This window comes from Mauremys reevesii, linkage group 7 (assembly GCF_016161935.1).
Source record: "Mauremys reevesii isolate NIE-2019 linkage group 7, ASM1616193v1, whole genome shotgun sequence".
NCBI classification, from domain to species: domain Eukaryota; kingdom Metazoa; phylum Chordata; order Testudines; family Geoemydidae; genus Mauremys; species Mauremys reevesii.
Genome location: NC_052629.1, coordinates 83,622,835 through 83,643,123, shown reverse-complemented (window position 1 = coordinate 83,643,123; position 20,289 = coordinate 83,622,835). Strand labels below are relative to the sequence as shown.

Below are 20,289 nucleotides of genomic sequence, written 5' to 3'. Positions count from 1 at the left end.
TTTTTCTGTCTGTAAACTGTTGTTGGCATTTTAGAAATGCGTAGTAGTTTGAAAGCAGTAATCACAATAGTGCCAGATGTAAATGTAACTCTATAAATCAATGAATATCAATGGTTTGGATTATTTCCTTCTCCAGGCTCTTTTATGGAGTGAGGCTCCTTTTTACGTTCTCGGTATTTTTATCTAGAGCTTGCCTAAATATGCCCATTAATTGAAGGCAAGAGTAATTACCATTTTATTATTTGCCCAGCTCAATTTTAATTTTTCAATCCATTTGAAAACCTGTTGTCCTTGCTAGTGTTGATAAATGATGCCTTTTTGCCTAAATTCCCAATCACTGATAAAGATGTTGTTCAAAATCAGACGTAACACCAAGCCCTGGATCATTTCATACTTTACTTTACCTGATGGCTTCTGTATCCTTCTCCGGATAGTTTTCAGTCCATCTGATAGTGCTCATATCAAGGCCCATGGTTGAATCTCTGCCAAATCAGAGTTCGTTGAAGCACCTCATCAGATGCTTTGTAAAGTCCAGTTGCAGAGTGCCTACTGCAGCCCCTTTGCTTATTAGTGTTTGTGGTACAAAAATCAAACTTATTTAGAATCCCTTTAATTTTCTCCTGGTATCTGCTCTGTTTGCAAGCTTGCCTAGAAAATTGCTAGCAGATCAGTACGTTTATAAGCTAACTAAATAAGGGAGGAGGGATAGCTCAGTGGTTTGAGCATTGGCCTGCTAAACCCAGGGTTGTAAGTTCAGTTCTTGAGGGGGCCACTTAGGGTTAGGGATCTGGGGCAAAAATCAGTACTTGGTCCTGCTAGTGAAGGCAGGGGGCTGGACTCAGTGACCTTTCAGGTTCTATGAGATAGGTATATCTCCACCTTTTACCAGTCCCTCTATAAATCCACACCTACTGCTACTGATTCCCTTGCAATTTACAAGTTACTTTTCACTGGGCACAGACTTGTCATTTGATCTTTACCATTAATGCATTCATAATAGAAACTGTGTTAAAAGGTATTGGATGAAGAAAAACCAAAAATATATTTAGAATTTGGTGGTTAAAGCCATAAATCAAGTAACAGACTCTCTCAGAGAGGTACTACATCCATGTCAGATACTAGACTGACGTTGTTTGTTCTATTCTAGATGCTGGGTCTGGTGTGGAAGAAGCAGAATTCAATTGGGATGAGTATCTAGAAGACACTGGAGCAACTGCAGCCCCCCATGGATCTTTTAAACACGTAAGAGCTCTTTGTTTCTCAACTCCTTCCTTCTTCACCTTTTTTCTTTCCAGTACCATTAATGTTTAGGGTTTCTTTGAGTTAGCACACCTGAAAAGCTGTCTTGCCAATGGAAGACTTGTTGATCACATACATTTGAGAGCAGTGGAGAATGGTTTTTTGTTGTTTTTGGTTTTGTTTTTGTTTTGTTTTTGTTTTGTTTTTTGCTGGTCTTTGGATTTTCCTATCTCCTTTGTTATCAGGAGGTGACCTCATCTCCAGCTGGTAGTAATGGAATGATCTAGAAACTCTTGAGCACTTCAGTATTAACTCTGGATCTCAGCACCTTCTGTGATAGTGTGATCTGCCCAGTCCCTTTATTTCCCTATGCAGTATGCCAGTGAATTGTCTTTGCTGTGAGAACGTGCTCTAAGGGAGCTGTATTCTGGGAAATAGGAGCTGCAGTTCTTGAGATGCAAAGTATTTGAAAGTGTCCCAGGTGTGCTCTGAAGGGGGAAATTGCATGATGGACTGCAAAAGAATTGGCAGAAAATATTATTAGAATTATGTTATGTTTTACAAACACTGTCTTGATTACAGTAAAGAGTCTCTTAGGGCACAGGGCTCAGGGGCAGTGTGGGGTGGGAGGGGATGCCTGGGTTCTCCCCTGACTTCCTGGGTGGTGGTGAGTAAATCATTTACAGTAGATCCCGGTGTTGAATGTGGTGACATTGTGCTACATCATTGCTGGAATCTGAGGTGTAGAGCCTGTATATCTGGCCCTGGGTGGGGCATCAGTGCAGGTGTAGAGACTCCTATGCCAGCCACCCCCTGCTGCCTGTACAGAAAACTTAACTAGCGGAAAGTCCCTTCCTCCTCCCATGCTATTCCATTATCTGGCTGCAGTTTTGGCCCCTTAGGCATTTCACATAACTTAGGGCATGGCTACACTTGTGAGTTAGAGTGCATTAAAGCAGCCCAGTGTGTGCTAACTCACGACACGTCCACACTGGCAAGGCACGTAGAGCGCTGTGACTCCGCGGCTGGAGCACTCCTGGTAATCCGCCTCGGCGAATGGAATAATGTTTGATGCACCACCGCTGGAGCTGTTAATGCGCTCTGATCGGCCTCCAGAAGTGTCCCACGATGCCTGTTCTAGCCACTCTGGTCATCACTTCGAACTCTACTGCCCTGCCCTCAAGTGACCAACTGTCAGACCTGTCCTTTAAATTCTCTGGGAATTTTTGAAAATCCTCTTCCTGTTTGCTCAGCCAGGCGTAGAACACTCTCAGCGAAACTTTGTAGATGACCATGCCTCCACGCGCCAGTATAGAGCAATGGCGAGGTGCTGGACCCTCATCAGTGTTTGGGGGGAGGGGAGGAAGCTGTCCAGGACCAGCTGTGCTCCAGCCGTAGGAATTACGATACCTTCGGGCACGTATCAAGGGATATGATGGAAAGGGGCCATGACCGGGACACACTGCAGTGCAGGGTTAAAGTGAAGGAGCTGCGGAATTCCTACCGCAAAGCCTGCGAGGCAAACCGCCACTCCAGTGCTGCCCCCGTGACCTGCCGTTTCTACAAAGAGCTGGATGTGATACTTGGGGGCAACCCCACCTCACTCCGAGTACCACCATGGACACTTCAGAGCCCAGTCCAACAAGGGAGGAGGAGGAGCGAAGCAGGAGCGAGGGTGCTGAAGAGGAAGATACCTCGGCATCCCTAGATGCATGCTGCCAGGAGGAAGGTAGCCAGTCGTGGTGGCTGGTGCTTGGGGAAGGACAAACACCAGAGGAGGTGCCCGGTAAGTAGTTTTTATTTTGGGAAGGAAGTTATTTGGTGCGGGCTCTTGGGGCGAGGCGGGATAGGGCTGCATGCATGCCTAGATGCGGAATAGGGCGTTGATGTGCTCTCTCACATCGTGGTAATCGGCCTCAGTGATCTCTTCAAAGGTCTTATCCAGAACTTGGGCAATGCGCTTGTGCAGGTTTCTCAGGAGAGCCCCTGTGGTCCTTGTACCAGTCAGGCTAACATGTCCACGCCACTGTGCCGTGAGGGGCAGAGGGACCATTGCTGTACACAGGCAAACTGCATATGGGCCAGAGTGGAAGCCGCATTGTAGTAGAAGACCCTCCCTTGCTTCCCAGGTCACCCTCAGCAGTGAGATATCTTCCAGGACGAACTTCTGTGGAAAATGTGGGGACTGTGTTCAGTATAGGGGCCCCCTACAGCTGTTGGCTCTCTCCAAGGCATAGGGTGACCAGACAGCAAGTGTGAAAAATCGGGACAGGAGGTAGGGGGGTAATAGGAGCCTATATAAGAAAAAGACCCAAAAATCAGGATTGTCCCTATAAAATCGGGATATCTGGTCACCCTACCAAGGCATAGAAACCAGAGGACAGTACAGCTGTGAAGCAATCAGTTCCCCTTGCCCCTGTGCTTATTCACCATTTTGGGGCTCCTGTGGGTTATGTGCACTCGGTTTGGGATAGGCAAATTATGCTATTGTGTAGACTGTGCTTGCCCTTAAGTATGGGGAGGATCATTGCTCTGTCTGGTGTGAATAATGCTGTCTCTGTTAAGTGTTGCATTTTGCCTTTACAGATGCAACCTTGAGATCTCAGCCGTCCGTGTTATCACCAGCCGAAAGACTGCAAAGAAGACATGCTGCATGAAGTAATGCAGCAGTCACTTAATGAGAATCTAAAAGCTCAGGAGTGGAGGGAGAGTGAAGGGAGGATCTGCCAGCAGAATGCGGATCGCAGGCACAAAAGCACGGAGCTCCAGCAGCAAAGCACCGATCGGCTGATAAGCATCATGGAGTGCCAAGTGGACTCGATCCAGGCGCTTGTAGCCATGCAGGCGGAGCACTACTGCTCCTTCCACCCCCACCCCCCGCAGCCCTTGTCCCATAACTCTTTCCCTGGTGCCCCCATATCACCTCCAACCCACTTTCTCCAACATCCGGGTTTCTTCTCACCACCAGCTGCCTCCAACATCTATAGCTTCACCACCCAGCCCTGAAAACTACGACCCTTACCCACTGCACTCAACTCCCATCACCATGCAGTATAGCCATCCTGGAGTGCAGCACTCATTGCACAGCACTCCAGACAGGAAGAGTGAGTATGATAACAGGACATACGCAAATCTGTGATTGCACCGTTCCCGTTAGGTGCAAAGGACACGTAAAGCTCTCCATCTGCACTTTCCTATCTACCACCTAATGCCCTTCTCCCTCCTTTGTGCTGTGTGGTTTGTGGCCAGAGGCCAAGGATCTGACCCTTAATCTCTTTATGCCTGTTTCTTCACTTATAAAATAAGGATATTTACTTGCTTAATAAGATTGTTGAGTCTCTATTCGTGAATAAAGCTGCTCAAAAAGCAAGGGAAACTTTAATTAAAAGTTTGCAGAATTCCCCCCACTCCAGTTTGTTCAAAATTTTGAACAAACAGATCAGCTATATTCATGTATGTTCACAAAGTCCTTTGAAACCTCAAGATAGGTAGATAAGTGCTGCAGAAGTGTGAAACACTAGAAAACATATTAAAATTCAGATCATGCTTTCTTTCTTTTTATATACAGTAAAGTTTTTTAGCCTTTGCAAAGTCTATTCTGTGTGTTTTGAAAATAATACTTAGCAATCAGATACCTCAGTAAGAGTTCAGGTATCCAGACTCTAAAAATGTGAACTATGAATTTTAATTTCTAGCATGTTAAGGTTATAGCATTAACTGAGCTTATTGAGAGTTACAGTACTGATTCAATCCAAGTTAGAAGAGCACACTTTCTATAGGACTGAACTTGATAAGGAATCAGACCCTTGGTAGTCTGACAGTTATTGGAAGTGGATTGCTTTAATGCTCCTGAGGTACATCCTGTCTATTTGATCTTTGTTATGGGATTCAATACTTTAACTGGGTGATCTTTGATGTCAAGAGTCAGTGTAGGGCTGAGTCAGTAAATGTAGCAACTTTGTTATGTTGACTGTACGTGCATCTTGGTATTCATTAATGAGTTCATTAATGCAAGCATTCATCAGTATGCTTGCAAACTTTTATTAAGGCCATGGTTATGATTTAAACTTCTACTAGCATATCAGTGTTTGTCAGGGATGTGAAGAGGTGTGATCTCTGACCAACATAGCTGTGCTGGCAAAAGCCCCTGATGGAACTGCAGTTATACCAGCAAAACTGCCCTTTTCCAGTGTAGCATGTTTTGCTGGGGGCGGGGCTATGAACACATTGCAGGTATAGTATTGCTTTACTGGCAAAACACTCCTAGTTTAGATATGGCCTAAAGTGTCTTCTAATTCTACTTCCCACTTCATCAGTGTAAACAGTGGGTGCCCTGTTGTGGTCAAGATAATGTCTTGACCCAAGTAAGTAACCTTATCATGTAAGTTAACTGAAGACAAGCTTAACCAGACTCTATTAAACAACTTGTATTACAACTGAATTCAGATTTTGTTAATACAGTAGTTCTGTGAACTTACTTTCTTTTACAGTTGTTGGTTGACTTTTACCATTGCCTTCTAGAGCACAAAAGTGTGCATTTATAAAAGTGTGCATTGCTTTATAAAAGTGTGCATTTAAAAAAGGGGGGGGAAAAAAGGTAGGACGAGTGACAAGATGGATGAGGTAATATCTTTTAGGATAACACAAAAATGCTATTTTTAAAACACACACTAGACTAACAAGAGGACTACCCCCTCCTGTTTCCCCCCCGACACACACACACACACTTTGTTCAGAGCTCTATTACATACATATATGAAGCTTAGGAGAGGTGGAATAAAATTTGCTGTAGTTGTCTTTTCTAAGTTGACCATTTAAACATGTAACACTCTGGCTATATCTTTATAGCTGTCACATCTTCATAATGATGAACTTTCAAAATCTTTTTTCCCCCCAAGCCAATGTTTTGAGTCAGATTTTTCTCACCAGTTTTACATGTGTGTAGGTAGTCTGTGGCTGGTAAATAGTTCCTTTTCTATCACTTTTGTATTAAAGCTTGTTGAACTTTGAAAATATTAATAGTCCACAAATCACCTCAAGAGGCAGCAAAATGTGTGCCTCGGTGCACCCAAATGTGTATCCATCCACCAACAATTTTCCAATATAGGTGGTTTAAAATTAAATACCCAAGTGGCCTGCTTTTCAGAGGGGCTGAGTACCTCCATCTCCCATTGACATCAGTTGAAGCTGCAGTTATCACCTTCTAAATGAGGCTGTCTGTATAAATGCCTAACTGAAGCATGGAAACTGCCCAGAGTGAAATTCAGGCAGAATGGAATTTGCAGGTGAATTTTTAGAACATTCATTATTTCTAATTTTTATTAGTAGGAATTCATTTTTGTGTATGTAGTTGAAGATCTGAAAAGCATCAAAACCAGGAGGTTTTTTGCAGGGAGGGAGTGGGGCGGGGGTTGCTTAAAATATAGCAGGATAAAGAAGTGATGTCGGTAATAACTCAAGAGTCATTTCCTCCCTAGATGCTGAAATAGATTTTTAAAGATGAGTCTCTAAACTTTTCCCCAGAATATTTAAGAATTTTCTGTGACCTCTTATGAGCTTTCCTTTCCCAGTCACAGATCTAAACAATAATAATGGTTCTATAAAGTGGAAGAGTAAGTCAGATGGAGGCACAGTGATATACAGTAGCACCTCCGAGTTACGAACACCTCAGGAATGAAGGTTGTTCGTAACTCTGAACAAAATGGTATGGTTGTTCTTTGAAAAGTTTACAATTGAACATTGACTTAGTACAGCTTTGAAACTTTACTATGCAGAAGAAAAATGAATCAAGCACAAAAAGTTTCCTTATCTTTTTAAACTTTCCCTTAATTTTTAATAGTTTACATTTAACACAGTACTGTACTGTATCTGTTGCTTGCTTTTTTGTGTGTCTGCTGCTGCCTGCTTGCATACAGTAACTCTTCCCTTAATGTTGTAGTTATGTTCTTGAAAAATGTGACTTCAAGCGAAACGATGTTAAGTGAATCCAATTTCCCCATAAAAAATATTGTAAATGGGGGGGGGGGGGGTTAGGTTCCAGGGAATTTTTTTCACCAGACAAAAGAAATATACAGTACATGTTTTTAAACTATTTTAAACAAACAATGTAATACTGTATTCAGCAATGATGATTGTGAAGCTTGGTTGAGGTGGTGGAGTCAGAGGGTGAAAGAGGGTGGATCGTCCGGCTGCTCCTCTTGCTGTTCTTTCCAAAGTGCTGGGGGGGTGCTTTACCCCCAGCTCTGTCCCAGGCCTGCCCCCACTCCACCCCTTTCCCCAGGCCCTACCCCCACCCTGCCTCTTCCCATCCCTGCTCCCCCCTCCCCCCAGCACGCTGTGTCCTTGCTCCTCCCCCCCTCCTCCTCTCCCCCCCCCAGCCTCCTGAATGCCTTGAAACAGCTGATTGCGGCAGGCAGGAGGCACAGGGAGGGAGAGGGAGTTGCTGGTCCTTGGGGCTGCCAGTGGGCGAGAGGCACTGTGGGGGAGTGGAGGGGACCTGATGGGGGGCTGCCGGCCCACCCTGGTTCCAAGCCCCCACAGCCAAACAACGTTATAAGCAAACATTGCACAACTTTAAATGAGTATGTTCTCTAACAGATCAGTGATGTAACAATGAAACAACGTTGACTGGGATGACATTAAGTGAGGGGTTACTGTACTTGCAGTTCTAAATGAGGTGTGTGGTTGGCTGGTCAGTTCATAACTCTGGTGTTCCTAACACTTGAGGTTCTAGTGTAAATGGTCCTCTAAACTTCAAAATGTGATAATGGGTCTGATTTCAGATCTAGTTTTTCACTCAGTGTTAGAAATATCATGAGTCATGTTTTCAGCGCTTTCTGGGAGCCCTAATTCACCAAGATGAATGATTTATATAGAAATATTTTAAGGAACCAATAAAAGGCTTTCACTTTTGTCATGCAAATACTTCACATAATCCATTTTTTGTGTTAAAAAAAAAAAAAAAACGTCCTCACCCATCTTTCCGAATAAACCAGTTTTACATGAATATAGCTTGGACTCTTATCAGTGTTACCGTAGGGCATCAAGCTCAGAAAGTGAGATGCTTGATGTCCTCTTCACAGAAACTTGAGTAAAAGGAAACTGGGGGCGGGGGGGTTTGGTTGGTTGGTTGGTTTTTTTGCTGACAAAACAGCTGACAGCAAGTAGATACAGCTAATGGCATATTTGGGAGAGCTGCCTCCAACACATGTACCTGATTCCAGTCCACAATCACCGAAGCCAGAGGATTTTTGGGGAAAGTTAGAAAATGATTCATTGTGCTGTACTCAGACTGAACTGAACTACTTCTATGCTGTGTGGAGGGCTCTCTTGTTTCCTTTCTGCTATCCCTCTGCAGAAATGGGAGCCACGCTCTTTTTGGTCCTTTTTAAGCACTGATTTACATCAGTTTGGGTTTTCAAGGTTTTTTACAAGTGAAGATGGCGATCTTTCCATTTCTAGTACTTTACAGATCAGGAAGGCCCCACTGTTGTGTGCTTCACAAGGCTCAAAGCTATCTTAAGAGACCAATGTCATCTGTCGTACTCCCGCATTGGTACAATATTAGAAATAACGTACTTCACTATGTTTGACCCCATTTGTGCTGGTGACACATTTCTTTGGAGACATCTTAGTTACTAAAATTAAATAGTAAAAGAATGAGACACAACGAAGTCCCTATATAATGTAACAAGTCTATATTTAAAGAATATTTTGTAAACTACGGATTTCAACTACAGTTCCATAAAACATTTTCCCAAGGTGGGAAAGGAGTTCATTTCATCCCCTACTCTTGTAGTGGGAAGCCCCACTCAAGTGTGGTGGTTAATATTAGGAATACTCTATAGTACGTTTTTAAAAAAAGGTAACTCAGAGGCCCACCCTTGTTGTCTCATGCTATCAGGACTTTGCGGCAGCCCTTGTTAATCCATCTTTTGTCTCCTTTGCCATTTTAATTATCAACAATTGCTTCTTTTCTGAAGTTTCCTTCAGTCCATTTGTCTTCATGCATGGCATTCTTCCCATGGTTTTTTGTTGTCCTGCATTTTATTTGTGTTCATGCTATTCAGTTTGAGACTATAGTTGTATGGCACACATTACAAAATCACCATGGCTAGAATGGCATGAGTTGGTGATCTACTCAGTGATTCTTAAGATGTGCTACATACTAGGAAGAAGCTTAATTGTACCTCATGCATATTCTCCCTTTCCTCTCCCCTCCACAAATTCAGAGTCTTGTGGGACATCTCCCCTCTGATCTCATAATATCACTTGGTAACAACAGCAATTACTTTAATAGAAAGTAATAGATTTTCTAGCTTTTAGTATGGTTTTATATGCATGATAGTCTGATAAATATACAAAATTAATGCAGCACATATTAAAAACTGGCTTAGTGATGGATCTCAAAGCAATTGCAAATGGGGAATCATCCAGTGGGGATATTTATAATGAGTCCCACAGTGATCTGATCTTGGCCAAATGCAATTCAATACCTTTACCAATCATAGGAAGAAAACATAATGCTTAACAGGAAAAAAAAAAAGTCAAAAGTCTTCTACTGAGTGATCTGGATCCCATGAAAAGCTAGGCTTACTTGAACCAACATGCATTTTAATATACCTCAATGCAAGGTGATCTAAGAACCAAAAGTATATGTAAGCCCCTTCGTGTTCAGTTTAAACCAGTTTTTACCGAAAAATTCTCCTGGTTTTACAAAAAGTATTTATTTTTTTCAGATTTTTCACCCTACTTTTGTATCATTCAAATATTTTTTTAAAATCTTGTTTTATTAGGAAAATACAATACATTGCATGAGGTATATGTATTATGATAATACATTAATCTGCGTGTATATGCAAAGATGCCTGTTGAAGTAAGGCTATGTATTAGTCTAGAAGAGAGACCCAATAAACAAACAGGCAGATATGTTCTGAAGTGCGTGCGTATCTGAACATTCTGATGAATCTCACTCCCACCACATACACATTTCAAGCTGTTAGCAGATAACTGTTTAAAGATTTGACACACTAAAAGGGGAAGAAACAAAGTTTTAAAAAAAAGAACACAGAGAAAAGGATGAAGTTGAGTGTATGTGCTGCAAATGGTGTGGCCCAGTTATTAAATGCAAATATTTATAGGCTAATAGTTTCTAAGTCTGCAACAGTAAACTGTTTGTTCAGATAAAAAAAATTATTCAGGAATTAGAGATACATAGTTTTCTTAAACTCAGAAGTGGCATTGTATTTTGAGTTCTGTTTTAGTTCTGAGGCAAACCGCATTGATGAACGTAATTCAAAGCATTAATTTACTGAACACTCTTTTCCCCTTTCTGTCCACCAAAATCAACCCTGTTTATTTACCCAGAAAAATTATTAATAGGTTTTTACACTGATTTTCACCTGTTTTAGTTTTGTGGAAATAAGCACTTATAAATTGCCAGGAAAATAAAATAAATGAAAATGAAGGGCCCTAAATATACGTTACCATTACTAGATGGGGGACTGTATCTTGGTAAGCAGTGACTCAAAGGACCAAGATAGCAAATGCTTGGATGTATAAGTGAGAGCCTATCAATGAGAATTAGAGAGGTATTATTACACTGTATATGTCATTAGTGAGAACATCCCTGGAATATTATGTCCAGTTCTAGTGTAGACGCTTTAAAAAGGATGTTGGTAAATTAGAGTTCAGAAGAGAGCTATGAGAATGATTTGAGGTCTAGAAAACCTGTTTTACTGTGAGGTTGAGAAGTTAAATTTATTTAGCTAACAAGGAAGGTTCTGAGGTGACTTCATCAGGCCATAAGTACTTACATAGGCAGTAACTTCTAATCGTAGAGGGCTCTTTAGTCTACAAGACAAAGGGATAACAAGATGTAATGGCTGGAAGATAAAGCTAGATAAATTCAGCCTAGAAATAAGGTGCAGTTTCTTTAGTGAAGGTAATAATCATCAGACCACTTGATGAAATTCCAAGGCCAGTATTATGCAGGAGGTCAAACTTAGATGATCATAATGGTCCCTTCTAGCCTTAATATATGAATCCATGAATGATTTTGCAGCTAGGAACAAGGGAATCAGCAGCATGTAACTAAGCAAATATACCATTACCACTAGCATATGTACAGATTGAGAACCTTTGATCTAGTCTGACACACCTGAAATAAGTCCATGGGCCCCATGCAAATGGTTCTAGCCCACATATTGAGTTGACTCAGGAACCTGGAAGCATTTTGCTTCCTGTGATCAAGGTTATTTTAACTTGTGTGCTCTGTGACCAGGTGTCTAGCTTCTCTGTGCATTCTTATACTTATTTTCCTTGGACTAATAAATCTGTTAATCTCTCTGCCTATGCATTCCCTTCCACTCTCTCATTCCCCTGTAATTGGGATGATAGCCAGCTAGTGATGCTAGGCTGATTTGGCAATTGGAGATGGTTGGATTTTTATAGGAAGACCTGCAAGCATTGCCTGTAATTCAGGTTGCCAGACACTTCCTATTATAAGACTCTGTTTTCAGTGCTTATAACTTTGCTAAACTTTAACTGTTCTGACTGAAATTTCCCTGCTAGGTGTCTGCTTCTGACTGAAATTTGTTGGAAAGTTTTTAAGTTAAGAGTTCATCAGTTCCAAAGAATGAGATTTGGAGAAAAATTGTGGTTTTGTCCATGTAAAAAAAGAAAAACCAACTAACCCCTCCCTCCCAGCTCTAGCCACCTTTTTCTTTGAGACGCTCTATTGCTCCTATGTTTTTTGCGTGTGTAACTTGTGTATGGCCATGAAATTGAGCACATCATTGCCTTATGTACCCACATGATTGTGTTCCCTTATTCTGTTTGTACAACACCTCTTCCCTTCTCCTGTTATACTTATTACATCTTGTTGTTAATCAGTGTTGTCTCCTTAGGACAGAGAAAGTCTTTCTGTATTTGTAAAGCAACTAGTACAGTGGGGTCCTGTCCTACTGGGGCCACTATGTGCTGTTGCAATACAAACAATAATGAGATGTATCCTCAGTCAGGCAACTCAGTTTTATACTTGCAGGACATAACATTCTCTTCTCTAAATTCAGTGCTTGAAAGTTTAACAGATTTTCAGAATTGTTACCCAGGGTGTCTCACCCGTCAGAATCTTGTCAGTGGCCAGACCATACATTTTGTCTACAAAATATAATTTTGTTGCAAACTTGTTTCTATACCAGAAGAGGGCACTCACCTCTCTCACTCCAAGGGATCCTCTGGTGAATGGGCAAACCTTTATTGCAGTTACAAGGGACTATGGCACTACAATACTTCCACAGGTGGCTACTTCTGTCAGAGTGTTCATTTCTAATTCCATGCGATTATCTCTGTAACACAGTGAGACGGGACCCCCATTTACTGTCATGGAAACACAGAGTTGCTTTGCCTCCTTCAGGTTTTGTACAGAAGATGTTGCCAGCTGCAGTAGAGAAGGGAGCTTGTGGCTGTCTTCTCAAGATTTAGAGTGTAAAATATTGTGCTCTTTTCAATTTTTTATTTTAAATAGCCTAGGTTTTAGGTGATTTTTTTTTCTTAAGGATTCTGAATGTCAAATAGACCAGGAACTCCAAAGGTGAAGAGCAAGAGCTTAAGAAGCTGAGCACTTAATAATAGGCATCTATAAACTTGTGCCTTGGTTTTCTTTTGGTGTTCCTGACATTTCTATGTATAATAAACTTGTGCTTAAATGGATGGTTGATTAAAATCTAATAATCCAAGTAATTACAGGCCAGCCAGTAACAAGAAGGTTGGTAGTCAATCACACACACACACACACACACACACCAAAAAAATAATCAACCAACGTGTGTCTGACTTGTGGCAAAATATTTCTAGCAGTTAATCCAAGAGAAATGGGGCCTTGAGACCAGCCAAGTATATGCACCAATTAACTCAGATTCAGCTGTGGAAAGGTAGCTCAGATGTATACTGTAGTGCAGGGGTAGGCAACCTATGACACGTGCTGATTTTCAGTCGGGGGGGGGGGGAGGCTCTGCATTTTAATTTAATTTTAAATGAAGCTTCTTAAACATTTTAAAACCCTTATTTACTTTACATACAACAATAGTTTAGTAATAGATTATAGACTTGTAGAAAGAGACCTTCTAAAAACGTTAAAATGTATCACTGGCACATGAAACCTTAAATTAGAGTGAATAAATGAAGACTCGGCGCACCACTTCTGAAAGGTTGCTGACCCTTGCTGTAGTGGTAATGTAGTTAAGGTCTTCTTGCCTTGTCAGAAGTACTTCAACCACGGGAAGGGAAGCATCCTGTACTGCATTCTCATTTTGAGAAAAGGGTAGAAGCTTCTGTATGAAAGACTGTGCAGCCAGACTTTTTTTTTTTATCTTGGAAAGAAGTTAATGATGGTGCTAGCAGAATGAATAAGATGAGGCTCCTCGGTGCTCTTAATGTTCTACAAATTGTGTATGTCAGTCTTAGGCTTTATGTGGACATTACTGGAATGCAATGGTAAAACCATTCCAAACCTCTAAGATATTAGAAGTAATAAGGGGGTGCAGTGACTGGAGTGAAGGACAGAAACAAACAGAGCAAAGTGCAGTTGAAGACAAGAAAAACATTAAAAGAGTAAAATTTGTTGACAGAAGAGAAGCCATCTGTTTAGTGAAAGAACAGGACAGTATGCTGACCAGGACTCAGAGGGAGGAGCCTCAGAAAAATCATTAAAGCCTAGAATTTGCTGGGCAGCTGAGTCAGACCTTGTTAGACAAATAAGCATCAGTCCCTGGAGTGGGAGGTGGTGGTGGAATTTCAGTATGAAGCATTCATTTACGCTTTCCATAAGAGGGCTCTTGATCCAACGAGGTTAGAGAAAATAGGATGGAGAGGTGCCAATTGGGATATTTCAGAATAATGAAAATAATGAGGAATAATGAAAATGTTATTCTTTTACACCAGGGATCAAAGTATGTTGAAATATTTTACTTTTAGCATCAACTGGCCTGAATACCCACTTGTGACTAACTGAGCTCTTGGGTAAAGGATGATGTACTGCAATGAGCAGGTTTTATTTTAATTAATGATAAAAAGATTCCTTCATGCCATTTAATTATTTAGATATATGTCCCTGAGGAGGCAAACTGGCATTTTGGGAGGTGACAGTTGTCTGAGCTTTGGTAGGGCTGCTGGCCAAATAGAAAAGGGTGTGCTTTACCTTCCTTACCATAGAGTTTGTATAAGCCACTGAGTTGTGGTTGTTTTTACTTTTTTCAGGTGGACACTAGTTTGCAGAATGGCTTTGCCCCTGGTATGAAGCTGGAGGTTGCTATCAAGTCTGACCACAATACCTACTGGGTAGCCACCATCATCACTACCTGTGGGCAGTTGCTCCTATTACGCTACGATGGCTATGGGGAAGACCGCAAGGCGGACTTTTGGTGCGACATCATGACAGCTGACTTACACCCAGTTGGTTGGTGTGAGCAGAACAAAAAGATTCTCAAAGTGCCTGAAGGTAACAACTCCCTATGGAAGTGAGGGAGTGTGGAATTTATTTTTTCATGTATATTTTGCCCTTTGTAACTGTTAGGAGAAGCAATTTGCACTTGCTATAAAACATCTCAAACTGTTGAGCTTATTTGACTGCCTGCTCTCAAAAACTTCTATGTACTTGCAGTTATAATGAATCCTTTTATCTTCTGAGATGCACCAGTAGCTTGGACCCAAATTAAACTTGCCTTTAAAACGTAGATTTTTGGTACTCACTAGCCATTGCCCCTCAAATTCTTTGGCTTTGCTATTTTTTAGGCATTTGCCACTCAGACTTTTTTTTTCTTTTCATAAAACCACTTGTTTTTACATAGAACCTACTCTGTAAATGACTGTGCCTTGTGCTTGTCATAAGTTTCATTCCCAAAGCTATGTTTATATCAGTGGCTGTGATGTACAAAAAATAAAAGAAAACAAATACCAGGTTAATTTTGAGCTGCACAATCGGTGTTTTACACTTAACTACCTTGCTGTCCCTCCTTGTAACAGACTCTGTACAACCACTCCAGTATAGGCCTTCTCTACATAGAACCTTGTCCTTCTTAACACTCTTTTCCCCTCATTGCCACATATCCGTATGGTGCTTCCATTGATGTCAGTTACCAGAGTCTGAAAAGAAAACAGCCTGAGAATGATCTTTGATGAAGATGCTGTCAGGGTTGTGCTCTTGGTTTTCACCTGGTGCCTGTCTGTGGAATGGAATGTCTGATAGGCCATCCCCAAGAGGGGCTTGTGTTTGCTCCCTCGCATCATTTCTGGGTAACTGCTGAGACCTGATGCCCCAAGAGCAGCTCCCCATACTGGTTCCCTGTGAGACCTGTTTATCAAAGTGGTTGACGCTCACACTTCAAGGCAGGTGAAACAGAGATCAGTTATTTAACAAAGTTCACTTCATGATAGATTTTATTTAAAACTTCAAACCCACCCACTTTCACCAACTCTTGTCTGTTATCTGAAAGGGTTGTACTCTTGTACTGAAATGAAGGAAAGTTCTGAGTTGACACTATCTGTTGAAATAACACTAATGTGAAATCTTGCTTATCATTAAGTAATCTAAGGTAAAGTCACATTCTGATGTAGGAGCATATGGGCCACCTTATTGACATGGATGACAGTGTACCCTCCTGAATGAAATGTCACAAGGGCACTCAAATGACTTGTTGCTTGAAGTAACATTTTGCTGGCCACAGAAGTAATCTCTAACCCTTGTTTTTTGTTTAGGTATCAAGGATAAGATATCTGACCAGGAAGAATTCCTTCGACAGACACTGACAGGAGCATGCAGTGCTCCTGCTAACCTGCTAGAGGGTGTGAGTGTTTATTCAAATAGACTGAATTAACTCACTTGAAACAACAGTGAGGCTTCTTTTTTAGGGCTACGACACTCTTAGCATCTTTAACCACAGTATATAAAGTAAAGCCCTTTGTAAGTGAATCATTTCTACATCTTTCTTAATTTTAAGTGCTATTACTGTAAGCTGTTGAAATTCAGAAAAATATGTTCTGTCCACCTTCTGGTATCTGCGTAGCATTTGTGTGTTGTCAAATGCTTTCCTGAATGTGTTTGTAACTGCAGGTTCAGATTCTCTCTTCCACCCACTAACGCCTGTCAGAGTAAAGGAGCTCCTCAAAAATTCCCTTAGTGCCCAGCCCTTTCTCTTAGCCTGTTCCTCCTTCCAAATAGCTTTGTGGAATCTCTTCCTTGTCTGATCTTCAAAGTGCCTCCTTCCTTAGTCATGTCCCCTGTTAATCTTCTCTTTACTATTGAACAGATACTTTTTCCATTCCTTTGTCTCCCTCCTTAACTCATGTACCTCTGCTTGAAATGGGACAAATTCAGAACCTAGCCATCACCCATTTCTCTGTAGCTAGATCCTTGGTTTGAATAAAATAGAATCAAGAACAAAAACCTGGCCATCTCATTCAATCTCTAATCTTAATCTGTTCCCCAGACAGAACATTGTGATTACATTTTGGAAGATGAGTGAGATGCTTACCATTTAAACATTGTTTATATTCCACCTTTTAACATGGGCATCTTTGCTTCTTTTCTGTCCTGTCCTCTTACATATTAAAAAGATGTCTGAATTTTTAAAGGGTGGGCTGTATTACTCCACTTCAAGCCCTGAATGTACAACTGTCAAATGCCTCTGAAACAACAGATGAACAGCACACTGATCCCATGGCTTTGCAAAACCCCCATAATTTTATGACCATGACTGCAGATACCGCAGGAGCTCTGATGCGAGCAACCATGGCTAGTGAGTTCTGTAATCTCTTTGGTTACTGGTACTATGGTATCTGACTCCTATATTCATGCTTCAGTTGGACAAGTGGTCCACAGCACGAAGGTGTGTCTAAGACACAGCATCAGTGACAGTGCAGAATCTACATAACTCAGTCTCTTTTGAACCAGTTGCATGGGTTACTTTCCTTATGGTCCTTTTTTGTTCTGTCCATTTTGGCCTCCAGCTTCACAGAGGGAAGAATCCCTTGGATCTCATTGCACCAGGCTCCAGACTGGAATGTCAAAATTCCCAAGATTCCTTGGCAGCCTGGATTGTCAAGGTGGTTGAAAATGTTGGTGGGAGGCTCAAATTGCGCTATGAAGGGTTGGTAGATTCTGACCAGTCTGATCAGTGGATGTTCTACTTGGATCCATTTCTTCATCAAATGGGATGGGCAACTCAACAGGGATATGACCTCCAACCTCCAGCAGGTACCAAGTAACATTTTAAATCTATTGTCGATAGAGCTGGTGATCATGAGCTTGAGACTGCAGTCCCCTCTTCTGTACTCTAAATCTGGATTCCAGATCCATGTGTGCACACACCACGAGACTGAGATCTAACAAACATCCCACTCCTTAATGAAAGAGCGTTTCATTAAATAGTATGATAGAGGTTACACCCTCTTGTTCTAATGTTTATAGCTGCTTTTGCCTGTCACCATCTTTAACCTGGTTGAATGTGGGGGAAGGATTGTCTTTTGACATTTATTTTAATGGCCTTGGGTTCTGGTAGGAGGAAAACAATCCTTGTAATAAAGTGTAACTAATACAATGCTATATTTCATCTCTCGGGAGGCTCCATCCTAGAGCTCTGCACAAAGGTCCCCATTTCTTGCTCCTTAACAGCACACCTCTATTAAAGCCAGGCCAACAGAGACTTCCCAGCCCACTATGATGCCTAGACTTCCATCTGATGTAGGAGTACAACAGTGCATAGTAGATTGTCCTGGAAAGTTAGTACACCCTAAAGAATGCGGGGGTGAACAATGCATGTAGTTCAAATGCCTGTCAATGTTAATGGCTCTCTCAGAAGTTCAGGGAAGTGGAGATGGTGCCACTCCCACTTCAGCATAAGAACCTCCTCCATTAACAAAACCATACAAGATGATCTGTCATAATACATGTTTTAAAAGAGGAGCTAATTAAACTGATTATGATAATTGATTGTCCACTATAATTGGGGGTGACACCTTAGGCAGTAATTACCTAAACAGAAGCAAGCTTCCAAAGATGCTGTTTTGCCAAGTATCTTTACTCCTCTGGTGGTTTGGGGTATGTGGCCGCAACTCCCCCAAAGGGGTACTGTTCCTGCTAATTACATTTTGCTGTGTCATGTAGCTGACTTGTTGAGAGTGACTAATCACACTGCTTTTTTGAAAGTATATCCTTCCTCTGCCTTGGAAATTATCCCCTGAATCACAATAATTCTTGGTTTTGGTCACCAGATCAAAAGGCATTGACACTTCTGATGTAAAATGTTGGGCTTTTCTCTTAACCCCTTACCTGCAAAAGCAGAAGAGAATTTACTTTAGAAACACAAGGTGCCCATGGTCTCAGTGATGGGTATTTACATTAAATTCTAACTTTTTAGCAGTGCATGTGAATTTAGTTTTTTAGAAGTCACAATCTTTAAAAAAAAAAAAAGTGGTTAGAGGAGAAGCCCAATCTATCTTCCTGCTGACATCTGTGAGAGTATTTCCCCATTGATAATTGTCTCAACTCCCAAACCAGGATGATTTGGAATCTCACTGAAAAATTATATTCTGTTTGTTTCACCTGCATCACTATATTGATGGAAAATAAACAAAATTCTATGCCTTCAATCTCTCTCTCTCTTTAAGGATTTGAATAGTGCAGTTTTTTAAAACACTGGGCATATGAATTATCTTCTTAATCTAATTTTGGGTTGCCTCCTTGATATTCTGTGAGAAAAGCCTGTGGTATCCAGTTCCAGGAATCCCTTAAATCTTACCAGGAACCCAAATTATCTCTCCCCATTGGAGGTGGTAGCAACCTGTGATGGGGCATACTAAAGGAAACAGCCCCACCTAACTGTGCTGCACTCTGCGATACTTCATTGCTTGCTGCCAGTTGAATCTGCAGCCATAAAAATAGAGGAAATGACCAGCAATAAATCTCATCTCATTAGTAAATTCAGTATTTTACATTATTTTATTACACTATGGGTGTGATCAGTATGACCGCAAGCTCTCCATCAAATTAAAGATGTAAAAGCATATAGTTCACACAGAGGAACTTGATTTATGTAGTCCCTCTTCATACACAAGGTATCCTAAAGCGTTTAGAAAAGCTGAGAGTTCTTAGCCGGAGCTCTGAGGTAAAGCAATATGGTTTCTTAATGGATGCTCTGCTTAGCATTTAATGGGTCAAAAATAAAAGTAATTTAGCTTCACCCTCTTCATCTTCTGTGGAAGATACAAGTCCTGCACTTAGGACGGAAGAATCCCATGCACTGCTACAGACTAGGGACCGAATTGCTGGGCAGCAGTTCTGCAGAAAAGGACCTAGGGGTTACGGTGGACGAAAAGCTGAATATGAGTCAGCAGTGTGCCCTTGTTGCCAAGAAGGCTAATGGCATTTTGGGTTGTATAAATAGGGGCATTTCCAGCAGATTGCGGGATGTGATCATTCCCCTCTATTCAGCACTGGTGAGGCCTCATTTGGAGTACTGTGTCCAGTTTTGGGCCCCACACTACAAGAAGGATGTGGATAAATTGGAGAGAGTCCAGTGGAGGGCAACAAAAATGATTAGGGGGCTGGAGCACATGACTTATGAGGAGAGGCTGAGGGAACTGAGATTGTTTAGCCTGCAGAAGAGAAGAATGAGGGGGGATTTGATAGCTGCTTTCAACTACCTGAAAGGGGGTTCCAAAGAGGCTGGATCTAGACTGTTCTCAGTGGTAGAAGATGACAGAACAAGGAGTAATGGTCTCAAGTTGCAGAGTGGGAGGTTTAGGTTGGACATTAGGGAAAACTTTTTCACTAGTAGGGTGGTGAAGAACTGGAATGGGTTACCTAGGGAGGTGGTGGAATCTCCTTCCTTAGAGGTTTTTAAGGTCAGGCTTGACAAAGCCCTGGCTGGGATGATTTAGTTGGGTTTGGTCCTGCTTTGAGCAGGGGGTTGGACTAGATGACCTCCTGAGGTCCCTTCCAACCCTGAGATTCTATGATTCTATGAACTCTGCTCATTCACTGTGCTACCTTTT

General features: G+C 41.5%; 1 protein-coding gene across 3 annotated transcripts in view; it reads left to right on the top strand.

The window, feature by feature from the left end:
- The window catches only part of SFMBT1 (Scm like with four mbt domains 1), a 285,061-nt gene that overhangs the window by 225,205 nt on the left and 39,567 nt on the right, over positions 1 to 20,289 (top strand). For all 3 annotated transcript variants that reach the window (XM_039482044.1, XM_039482043.1, XM_039482045.1), the window contains 4 exons: positions 1,148 to 1,242; positions 14,497 to 14,737; positions 15,994 to 16,082; positions 17,245 to 17,491. In XM_039482044.1, coding sequence (XP_039337978.1) covers positions 1,148 to 1,242; positions 14,497 to 14,737; positions 15,994 to 16,082; positions 17,245 to 17,491 — 672 coding nt within the window. The remainder of the gene's footprint in view (positions 1 to 1,147; positions 1,243 to 14,496; positions 14,738 to 15,993; positions 16,083 to 17,244; positions 17,492 to 20,289) is intronic.